The 12,397-nt window shown below is 29.5% G+C and overlaps 1 protein-coding gene across 2 annotated transcripts in view; it reads right to left on the bottom strand.

The window, feature by feature from the left end:
• Positions 1-12,397, bottom strand: part of LOC108756939 (protein croquemort-like) — an 18,969-nt gene that overhangs the window by 4,420 nt on the left and 2,152 nt on the right. The window contains exons 2-5 of one of the 2 annotated variants that reach the window (XM_018501143.1): positions 11,600-11,851; positions 6,718-6,878; positions 2,631-2,775; positions 1,928-2,134 (exon numbers count right to left, since the gene is read on the bottom strand). In XM_018501143.1, coding sequence (XP_018356645.1) covers positions 1,928-2,134; positions 2,631-2,775; positions 6,718-6,878; positions 11,600-11,716 — 630 coding nt within the window. In that variant the 5' untranslated portion in view covers positions 11,717-11,851. Of the gene's footprint in view, positions 1-1,927; positions 2,135-2,630; positions 2,776-6,717; positions 6,879-11,599; positions 11,852-12,397 lie in introns of those variants that run through there. The other variant, XM_018501144.1, reaches the window with a different exon arrangement.

Genomic DNA, 12,397 nt, shown 5'->3' with positions numbered 1-12,397 from the left:
ATTGGATAAATTGCCATATATCCGAAAATGGAACAATCGAATTATCTTATGCGAATTAATACCTTTTCATTAATAGAACATTATGTTTTTGTCTATTTTTCTTTAATACTTTTATCAACACCAATAAAGCGGCGATTTGTTTCTTATGTGAGCGATGCGTATTATCATTATTTCCATAACCAGTTACTTCAACAATGTTAATCGTGGCTACTCCACTCTTAAATTGTTTAGAGATACGCCTTTTCATACTAATTAATTATAATTTTTGTAGACTAACTCTCAGCATAATACTACATAATGTATCTTCGGACGTTTTATTAGCTGCGCGGCGCGACCTATATGTGATCTCCATTATCAATTTAAGCTTGGTTACAAGTACTCTACCATCGACTATAACGCTATTATCTAGTACTATGTAACTCAAATATTCCACGAACTATTTGATATTAATAAATTAATTAAATAGATTGATTTACAGTTTTTCAGCACATTTACATCTTTCTAATATGATGCCTGGTTGAGCATTAAATTATTAAAAATTGCTTGCCAATTTAATTTAATTCGTGATATTATTACAATAGTTTAATTGCGTTTATAAGTTCGGAAAACCAATTCGGCGCGCAGTTCGAATAACTACAAATATGCTATATATGCATGTATATATACCATGTGTGTGTGTGTGTGTGTGTGTGTGTGTGTCTCTCTGTGTGTGTGTGTGTGTGTGTGTGTGTGTGTGTGTGTGTGTGTGTGTGTGTAAAATTGACATTAAATTATTTAAGCATTAAAGATCTAGCTTCGACCGCTATAGACATTTCTAGTTCGTATTGATTGTTCTCACACATACGGTCTAAAATATAATTTTTATTATTGATATTAATAGCTTTTTGCATCTTTTATAGCGATTCCCAATGCCCAATACTATCTTTAATATTAGCATTTTAAATAATTTATGAAAGAGACAAATTTTGTTTATTACATAGTAATAAAAGAACAGGAAGTCTCTGATTTTCCAATATTTGAAGAAGTAGAATAAATAGTACGAGCATCAGAACTGGGATTTAATTCACACATTTCGGGCAGATTTCATTGGCGACGCCTACTGACTCTTTCTTGCCGCTCGTATCTTACCAACGAGCTTATAAATAAGTGTGACGCTTCATCTACAATAAGCGTTCGTATGTATTAAATGATAGAATTGTAATTGAATCTCCTTTGAAGTAGAGACTACACGGAGAGATTTTTTTCTTAGAGTTTACCCTGAAAATATGATAATCGTGGGATAACATTGTATTTCGAAGAATTTTAATGTAAATTTCTCTTATTCATTAATAAAATTGCAATAAAGTATAAAATAAGTGTGATTGATTTTACTGAAATGCATGATTAAAATATTGTCAAGGTAAACTTTAAAAGAAAATTCTCTCCGTGTAGTTAGAATTGTTTTTTTTTTGAATAATTATTAATTAATTAACTTAATAAATAAATGGAAAAGCTTTTTATTATCAATATATTAATGAAGATTTCCAGTTATTAATCTAAAATTATTCAAAAAGTTAAAAGCCTTGAGGTTCAGGGGGATTACATTTCTATTATACAATATGATACGAATGCTTCTGAGGTAAAGCGACATGCGTTTTTCATAAACATTTGGCGGATTATTGCAAAGGTGCAAGCGGTAACAAGGGAAGAGTAAATGTCAACAAAATCGGGTAACCAAAATGTGTAACTAAATCTAGCTCTGCAATACATAATGATCCTCAATGTAATTAAAAAATTAATGGTAATCCTGCGGGAAATCATACAATAGCAATAATCTTCGAAGCGTATTTAATATATTGTACACACTAACAAGTTGTCTTCGCTGACTGAATAAAACGTTAAGAAAAAAGAGCTTGTCAGAAATAGCCTGTCTTATTAATAAACGTACCGAGTAGAACCAGCCAAAACGATCAAACGTCGGAATGTCGTCTAATGGCATCATTTTGCTCATAGTAAACAGAGTATCAGAATAGCCTGTAAATAGCAATTGATCCACTGTTTTACTAGTGTAGTATCGTCGGTTAGTGCTACTTAAGAGAAAAGACAGCGACTTCTGCCAGTCGATTTCCCAAAATCTAACTTTGTGCGTTGCTGACTGTAAAAAAGATAATATATTTATAGTATTTAATATCTCTGATTCTTCCCCTGAATTGATTATTTTTTATTTTCATATCAGGACGGAATTTAACCTTCTATAACCCGGTGTGATTTTGAAGTCACGTGCTGATATATCCAAATCTTGTTGATTTATTTATTTAATTTTTATCGCAAAGCGATGATATACATCTTGTGATATAACGTAATATATTTTTGCAAGTTCTTTACAGATAGAGATTATAGGAACTATCTCTGGATTTATATTTGGTGATGTTACATAAATTTTTTTATAGCTACGAAAAAAATTCGTGCTATAATACAGAATTAAAAAATCGGGAAATCCAGATACATCTTCCTATATGTGGTTGTATTGTTACTCAATTGTTTCACGTACGATTTTTTTTGTTTACATTGTTATAATTGATATTGTGAATTCAATTTATTGTTACTAAGCTTTATTGTTACGCGGTAAAAGATGTAATAAAGTAACTTACCACAGTGACGGGGTCCAAATTAGTAATGATGTCGCTAAGACTTCCATTGCTTCGCTCCGCATCGTAGTACCATATTCGTCGTTGAAAATAGCTGACAGTTTTGTTCTCATGATTAAATTGGATATTGTCCTTTTGCCTTATTTCCCTGCATTTCATAATTGCATTAACGATGTCTTTCATTCTTTCTTGATTTTGTACAGAGTAGTCTTTTTGTAGTTATCAAACATTCTTAAATTTATGAATTAGAGAGAGAGAGAGAGAAACGGATATCATTAATGAAACACACACTGAATATAAACGTTTACATTTTTCGTAAAAAAAGATGTGTAATTTTTAAAATATTATATTTCTTATTTCAAATACTTAAAAATGTTTTACTTTTAAACGGGGACACAAAACGCTAAAAAGTGTTTAGTTTTGAAAAGTGTCTTATTCGAAGGTACATAAAGGGATTTAAATTTTTGAAGTATATTATATATATTATAAAACACATAAAGTTGTTTAGAGTTTTAAAAAATGTTTTAAATTAAAAACGCTAAAAGCTGTTTTACTTTGAATAATGTTTGATTCTTAAACGTTTCTTGCGTTTAGAAAATACCAAAGCTATTTTATTTTAGATAATGTTTAATTTTTATAAACACTAATTAATTTTATTTTATTAAATTTGCTTGTTTTGCTGGCCATATACAGATGAGCGTCGAATTTTCTTAAAGAGAAAGTCTTCCAATTCAATGTCATCTCTCGTATTTTGATATACAAAACATTTTTTAGCAAGTATAATGTCTTGTACAATATATCAAAATATTTCTCGTTTGTAAATGTTTAATATTGATAAGATATTTTATTCTTTGATTGCAAAAGAAGTAGATATTCAACTATCATAGTAAAAATGTTTTTTCTTTAAGAAAAAATAAATACTTTTTAACATTTTATATAAATTAAAACTCTATGCTGTTTAGATTTAAAATATGGAAATGATTAAAACTGAAACATCTTTTAGTATTAAACATTTGTTTTGGGAAATATTTTAAATGTAAGCATTTTAAATACTGCACTTTTTATAGTACAGTAGTTTTATTTATATGTGAATTAAAACAATATATACATTTTATGCCTCATTTTAATTGATATATAATTTATTGGTTGCTGCTAATTCTTTAGGTTAATTATTAAATCGCAATTCAGATGTCTGACATATATATTGTATATTGCTTATTAATATTAACGGGGCCAATTGCCCCGCAACCATACAGGACGTACGTATGTAATGATAATGACCATACTTAATGCTCTCTTATTGTCAAAGCCGCAATCTTTATATTACCAACACAAAATTAGGAACGGAAGCAGGATTGTAGGAGAAGAATTTGGAAGGGGAGAATTTTATTTTAGGTGGTAATATGATAATAAAATTAGTTTAATTGAATAAATTGTTTATCTGAATTAATGACCATTGCTTCAAATAATTATGTACATGATTTTATATTTCGTTAATCATAATTTTATTAATTTAGGAAAGTTGCAATCTCAAACTTGATCGAAATTCAACCGTGTAACTGAAACATTTCTTCAAATTTCGATACTCAGGTATTAAATATCATTATCATTGAAATTTGAAGAATGTCATTGATGACAATGATATTTAATAGCTGAGTATCGAAATTTGAAGAAACTTGAGACTTTCAGTTACCCGGGATTTCAATCCAATTTATGCAACTTTTACGCTCTTCATGTTTTTGTGTGTTAGGATGCGTTCACACCTTGATGAAAAAACAGAAAGCGAAAAAGCAGTGGCCAATCAGAACTCGCGTTGGTAGTAAGTAGTACAAAAAGCCGAAATTATAAACTAGCAGCCCTTAAAAGTCGTGTGAGGTGTTCTTGGAAAACGCAAATTGCGAAATGTGTAATGATACTCATATCTCGAATCGTTTTTACAGCGGCGTTCTACACGTTTACCAGTTTTAACGCAAAAGTATTTTGAGATAAACGAGTCGAATGAAGGATACGACGCGAGTAAGGGAACGCATCTATATGGTACTTGTTGAAGAGTCGCACATGTTATTACGGTCGACAAGAAAGTAATTAATTAGTCAATTACTTCATATAGACTCGCGCCTACGCGTAGCGCGTGATTGGTATTTTTTTATACATCTATACAATGAGGTTAATTATTTCTCCTTCATTGTCATCATTAGATTCGTTATCGTGTTGTAATTTCATAGAGGCTGATTAGAATAACTTGACATTTATTACATTTCTCATATGAAGTATATCAGATTTCTCCATATGAGAGAGACTTTTCTTTTATCTAAATATTTTAAATTTAGATCTTTTTTTATAGTACTAATTAATGTGCTAGTTATGATAATTAAAACGTTTGTTTATTAAATGTAACTTATTTATTATAAAATAGATAATATTGTGTCAATACGTGTTAATCATATTAATTTTGCTTATAAATAGGATACCGCAATTGTTATCTAAATTAAAATAATATATTTGCAGAAATTTGCATTTAGTATTAAGCATTAAGATCCGTTTTGACAACAACAAGATTATTTCTATTAATTAGTAAATTATAATTTCAAAATATATATAATAAAAATGTTATAAATTTGATGTTACAAAATTATAAACTACTATTTTCAAATTACTATTTTCATTTAAATCGGTAGTCACATAATAAACAATAATTTTTATGCGACTACCGATTTAAATGAAAACAGTGATTGCAATGTATAATTTTGTAATGTCAAAATTAATAACATTCTTATTATATATTTTTTTAAAATTATGATTTACTAATTAATAGAAATAATTCTGTTGATCAAAACTGATTCTAGTGCTCAATGCCAAATGCAAATTTCTGCAAATATATTATTTTAATCTCACAAAGTGCGTACCAATACGGTTGAATTTAATTCGTTTTCGCACATCGCAGCTAAATTCATTTGAATTGAAACTAAAATTATTATCATAAATTTCGTTGACTGATCTTTTTTAAATTAATGCTAATAAGCAATATTTATTTCATCCTAGCTAAGGTAAAATTTTTTGCAATAAATCATTTAGTAGATTTGTTAAGCTGTTTAATATTTCATTAATTAATATTATCATAAAGAGACGATCAATCTATTTAATTTATGAGAATTTATTTTTAGCTTCGGTTTGCAATTGTATTTCAAATTCGGCAAACCATATTGATAGTTTTATAAAACTGAAATAATATATTTGCAAAAATTTTCATTTAATCTTATCGAAGACTAAGATTTGATTTGATCGAAAATATGATATTATGTCTGTTACTTCATTTATTTTCGTCGGTCTAATTTTAATTTATAATTAATTTTTATAATAAATATTGCAAAAAATGTTTATTTCGTCTTAAGATTAATCAGTTTTATTGAAAATTCAGCCATTTGTTTAACAGCCGTTTGTTTCATTTTTAACACACGTTAAGCCATATCAGTCATTGGTGACTGATAATATACTTACTTTTTGATCAGATCGTGTTACCAATGACGATAAAAAATTTTTACACGTTAAGCGTCATGACTGAGTATAAAAAATTATGCCATGATTGAGTATAAATAATTAAATGCACAAAAAAAAAAGTTAAAAGAAGTAAGCTCGGCGCTTAACGTGTTAAGCTAGAATATACACAATTTTTAAAGCATTAATTTTGAAATATTTTGTTTATAATCAAAATTAATATAATTAAAACGCGTTGACACAAACAACAATTATTGTAATTATAATTTTATCTCATCTGCAGTGGCTTATGCTTCGATCGCGTGACCACGAAACTTTCTATTTCTATGGTTAGTGATTCCTCTTCTCTGTCGTCACATTCATAAATATTATTATTGAAATACATAATAATATTATTGAAATATATTTACATTTTTTTAAATGAAAAATGTGATACACACAAGTAAAAGTTAATAGTGAGTCTTACTGAAGGAATTAATCTTGTCTTCTCGTTGATAAGGGAATGTATTATACGTCCTTATTGTACGTTTTTTTTCTATGCCACGATTTCGTAAATCTTAATAATGAAAATTGTTCGTTTGAACCAAAGTCTTACCTGAAATAATAAGGTCCAACTTGATTGAAATGGGGTTTTTTTATGTTTAATTCTTCCGGATTGGTCCAGTTAAAGAGATATATCTTCATAAATAAAGGCGGGAGGTTGCTGGTGTCTTTCCACATCTCAAAGGTTTTGGAAGTTGGCGAGAGGGCCAATTCCTAGAGATACAAAGAAATATTTAGCGGAAGTAAAAAAACAATTAGCCAATAACAGCAATTGTTATCACTTTACAATCTAATGACGTTTCGCTGATTGCACTCAAGTGCAATGTTGACAATGCAAATGATTTCCTTATAAAGTGGCACTTAAATAACTATTCAGATCACGTTTTACAGTTGATGAACACACGCAATAGTTGTTGGTTTATACTGTAGCTAGCCACGCGATCACAACAACGTAAAAAAAAGAATAATTTATACTACGTATTATTGTGTATGTGTGAACAGTAGTAAAAATCTAAAATCTGAAAACACTTAATTGATCACGTATTACAACATTAATTATGCACCTACAATTTACAACCCAATTTATTCTCATAATTGACAAGAAGAAAAACTCGCAATTGTAATATGGCACAATCATAATAGCAAAAGATAATTTTGTATTCGAAATATTATCAGTCCTTTACTGATCAATTGTAAATTATAATACGAAATGCGATAAATATCGGATTCGCTAGTAACCGTTTCTTGAATAAGAATGTATTTGCGTAGCTGTTAGTAATTAATCTTCACATCGTGTTAGTTATATGAAAGGTTTAGAAGGGAAAACAAAAGCACGTGATATGGTACGAATGTGTGTTTCTCTACTTTTATCAATAATATTATTCGCGCGCGATAATGCCAGTAGCGTGAAATGGAACTGTTGCGACGTGCCGCGACATAGAGAAATATCAATTAATGGGACAATCGGCCACTTTTCCAATCGGGCCGGTAGTAGCGCCGAGGCAAGCGTCCAGTCTCTAAATGCATAGTATATGGATCAGTTCAACGAGTGATTTTATTTATCGCAAATGACACTCATGCGGCACGATATTTGCGCATTTAATACATAAATGTGAATCATTTTCCGCTATTATGGATGAAAAACACGCAACGTACGTGTTACTCCTTTCTGAGAAAAGCTCGATAAGTGTAATTAATCACCAGTTTAAAAATCAACAAGTTTCAGGATTGTCGTTTTGCTAAAAATAAAGATTTTAATTAAAATCTATTAAGAAGAAATGCCAATTACGGTTGAAGTTAGATGTTGGATTAATAACTTTACATGTAATTTATTGTATTATAAATACATTTATTTCAGATAAAAGATTTAATACATTGGGCAAATCAAAATGATAAAGAAGGCATAAAAGTCCAGGTATTAACTTGCAATGATATAAAATAAAAATGAACAAACTCATTTGAATGATGATATCTTATTTCTTATACTTATGGATAAGATTTTTTTTTATTTTTATAATCAATCATTATTATATGCAATTAAAATCTTTAAAGGTTTCTTTTTGGAATGACAAGTAATCTCAGAGCCACAAGTAGCAAATGATAGAAAATTGAATTAATTTTTAAATTGTTTTTAATTTTTAATTTAGTTTATTGCAAAGCTATATGAAAAAGATTACATGTTAACTTTCAGAATAATAGACATAAAATATGATACAATAGATTATAGTTAACATAAACATAAATACAATAGACAATAGTAGCTTGCAAATGGTTAGGCAAAATTGCTGTTACAAAGCCTACTAGTAACAAAATCAGAATAAGACAACAATGTATGTATGAAAGAGGTAAACCAATAGTTGAAATCATACACACACACACACACACATACACACGCAAACACACCAATTACATCAGTCTTGTTTAAATACTATGAGTGATGCACTGAAACGCGAGGAACGCAGCGGAATGAAAGAAGGAAAGAAAGGGAGAGGTTTTATTGAATCAGGAAGGGAATTCAAATATTTGACAGAGGTGTAGGAGAAAGCGGCACGGAACTTAGTGGACCGATATATGGAAAAAGATAAGTAATCTTGGTATCTAGTGACAAGAAGGTTAAAAGAGGAATGATGTTCAGAATTCAACTGAAGGAGATGTCGCAGATGTAGAGGAGTATTGGAACGCGAAGGAGAGAAAATGTAAGACAACACAAGTAAAGAATAAAATGTTGCCAAATCTTAAATCAGCCAGATCTCTAATAATACGGAGATATATGGTCGTATTTATGGATGCAATAGGAGAAGCGGAGACGAGAATTTTGGATACATTGTACACGATTTAGCAGATGTTGCTTAAGAGCCGGAATGTAGACGACATCAGCGTAATCAAATAGAGAAATAACAAGTAATTGAGAAATTTTTGAGAGCAGGAAAGGATGTGGCAAAGGGGATAAAGAAGACGTAATCGAGCATTAAGAGCTCGACACTTGACGGCCATGTGTGACTCGAATGACTATGAAGAGTCAACATGAATACCAAGAATCTTAATAGAGGAGGAATGAGGAATTGGAATAGAATTAAAAAAAATATTGAAGGACTGAATACAGGATAATAATGTTTAGGAACCGACAGCAAGGATGATTTAGAAGGATTCAGATGCTGAGCATTATTAGTGGGTAGACCAATCGGCAATAAATTTTAAGTCTGCATTCAAAAGAACGGAACAGATAGGTTACTAAAGCATCGAATGGGTGAAAGGATTTGAAAAGAATTACGTCATCTACATATATGAAGAGCTCGGAGGAAATTAGAATAATAATGCTGTAAATAAATGCTGCTCATAAATTTATAATATGTCTGCCTGTTCATATTATCGCCGAATCAAAGTTAAGAAGAAAAATAGTTTCAAAAAGCAATCGATTATGAAGTCGTAGTTCATAAATTTTGACAAAATTTAGACAATATTAGATAAAAATCCAATGATTTTTTAACGAAAATTTTACTTTATAATATCTATGTAATGATTTATCATTATGTATTTAAGAAAAACTGTGGATAACACGGTTGGAAAAAAACTCGGGCTTTTTAAGAAAAAACTCAATATACTGGATTTTATGGGGATTTTATTTGGGTTTTTTGAGTTTTTAGGGGTTTTTTAAAATTAAATTGATTATTTGATATTTTTTTTTTTACGTAATATTTAGATTATGTTGTATTTATCATTATTTAATTACATATTCAAATAAAATTAATTATAAATAAATTTTGTAAAAATATTGACAAAATAGTGATAAATTTTTCAAGTATAAAAAAAAACACTTCTATATAATGAAAACTCAACAAATAGAAAATAAAAAATGTCCACAATGGTTAAGGCTGAATCTTTTTTGGGTCGGTCCGTTTTAAAACAAAAAATATTTTTTTTTTTAGTTAACTTAATAATTTGACCAAGATTAACTCGGATATCATCACCACGTTTTTCTCGCTTTTTATGTTATTAGTTTATGCTCGTATGCGTTATCATTATATAATTTTGTTAATATATTTTTTTGTACTAAAGACGACCTTGATCGTAGAGGTCGAAACGTATACGTTGAATATTCACTTTGAATAAATGATATTAAAATACACACTAATAACTAATGTCGGCTCAAATTGCAACACATTTTATTTATTATTTTTTAAAAAGTTGTAGAGTTTAAAAAAATCTATGATCACACCCGTTTGACATTGAGTGGCGTCGCTAAGATCAGACGGATATGATTAGTAGATCTTTTCAAACCCTACTTTTTTCTGAAACATTTTTCTTGAAAATGTGTACTTTTCAAGTTTTTTAAATTTAAAGGATTCGGGATTTATTGTACACCCTGTATGTATTAAAATTGGTATAATATGTTAACATTGTATCAATCCAGTTAGTTTAATATACCTATATTCATTAAATATTTATAAATACGTTTCTCTTATGTGTTACCGATTAAAAAATTTATTTTTCTTATACAAAATCCCAGTAAAACCCAAAAAACCCCTAAATTTCGGGTTTTTTTAAGTGGGTAAAACTAAAAAAAACTCAGAGAGTTTTAATTAATTAGAATAAGATCACTGAAGTGATCAAGTTAAAAAAATCGAAATATGTATTAATATTAATAAATTATTATTATATTGACAAAGTTTCATAAATAATATCCAGCGCGGTTCGAATAGCCTGTTAATTCACTATTATTGAATTGATATTTGTAAGAACCTTATTAATATTATAGTTTAAAACATCAGATTGAACTTTTTATCTACAAGTATTATTTGAATCTTATCTGAATTACGATTTTAACGATTATTTTTTTAAATATTTTTCTTCTTAAATGATTTGGTGATAATATGGACAGACAGATTACGTATCGTATTACTAAGCGAGATTAGATTATTAATTGTAAATATTTTGTAATATATATGCACCACAAGTGTATGAGACAGGTGTAACCTAAGCCGGAGGTTTAACATAAGAAAAGAAGAAGAATATTTTATATACAAATTATCGTAGAAATCCGTTTCAAATTCAACTTATAAAAAAAAAAGGAGTTGAAATAGATCTCGAAGGTAAACGCACCGATTCAATGTGGCATGAATGAGAAAACGAGAATATGTTAAACGACTTCTACAATGAGATTTCAAGGCGTAAAACTTAAGCGTAAGCCTTAAACCGTAAGAAATTGACCAATCATAGTCAATTATTCTCCTCATATTCTACCGTGATTGATCAATTTCTTGCGGCTTAATCTTAAAGATTCAATTTTACGTTTTAAAGTCTCATTGTAGATGCCACGTTATGAATCTTGTTCGATGTTACAAATTGTTTTACAAAATGAGAAAAAATGTGAGAATATGTTGTCACAGATGAACACAGATCACAGATGAAAATAATTAGTCATCGTCTACACTCACTTTTTGAAGAATTTGATGAAAAACTGTCGGCCACAAGAAACAGAAGGAAATGCCAAGGGCTATCAGAAATAGCCCTAGGATTCCAAAGCTAAGCGATTTGTTCATCCACGGCCTCATAGTGACGCGTGTATCTCCACATGCACCGATCCTCGTCTCTTCAGCATGTGCACCCTGAACTCGAGCGTTCGGCCTTCTTGTTAATCACTTGTCTCACTCCTCCGCGTCTCGAGTTAGCCGTTGGTGCTTCTGAGTCTGTAAGATAAAACGTATCTAATCTACCAGTCAGCAACGAGTTCACGTCGGCGTAATCGCACGTGTATATAATCATGTACATGTGTATTGCTATTGCGTGTGCGTGGTTCTTTAAGCCAATGGAGTTTTCGACTAGGAATGCTTAGACATCGACACGCATAGACACGTGAATTCACATGTATTGAATGCGAGATATTTGTGAACATTCTAAGAACTTGTAGGCCAATGTTCATAGTCGATTCTTGTATTTATAACTATAGACTCAAGTGGATAGACAATCATAAGATATCATGAACTAACTAAAGAACTGTATTAACATCTTAAGACATTATTAAAATAATTTAAAAATAAAAACCGATTATGTGAGTACTGACTTTAGAGATCAGAACAAAAAATGTAGCAACAAAGTAACGTCAAATAAATTATTGGCGGCATCAAATGAAAAAGAAATAGTTCATCTGCGTTTTATTACCTGTTATTTCACGGAAAAAATATTCTTTTTATATGTATACATCTTTCTTTTTATGTTAAAATATATACAATATA

Source organism: Trachymyrmex septentrionalis, unplaced genomic scaffold, assembly GCF_001594115.1.
Source record: "Trachymyrmex septentrionalis isolate Tsep2-gDNA-1 unplaced genomic scaffold, Tsep1.0 scaffold13, whole genome shotgun sequence".
Classification (NCBI taxonomy): Eukaryota; Metazoa; Arthropoda; class Insecta; order Hymenoptera; family Formicidae; genus Trachymyrmex; species Trachymyrmex septentrionalis.
The sequence above is the reverse complement of the archived record's forward strand: the minus strand, read 5'-3'. Positions and strand labels throughout refer to the sequence as shown.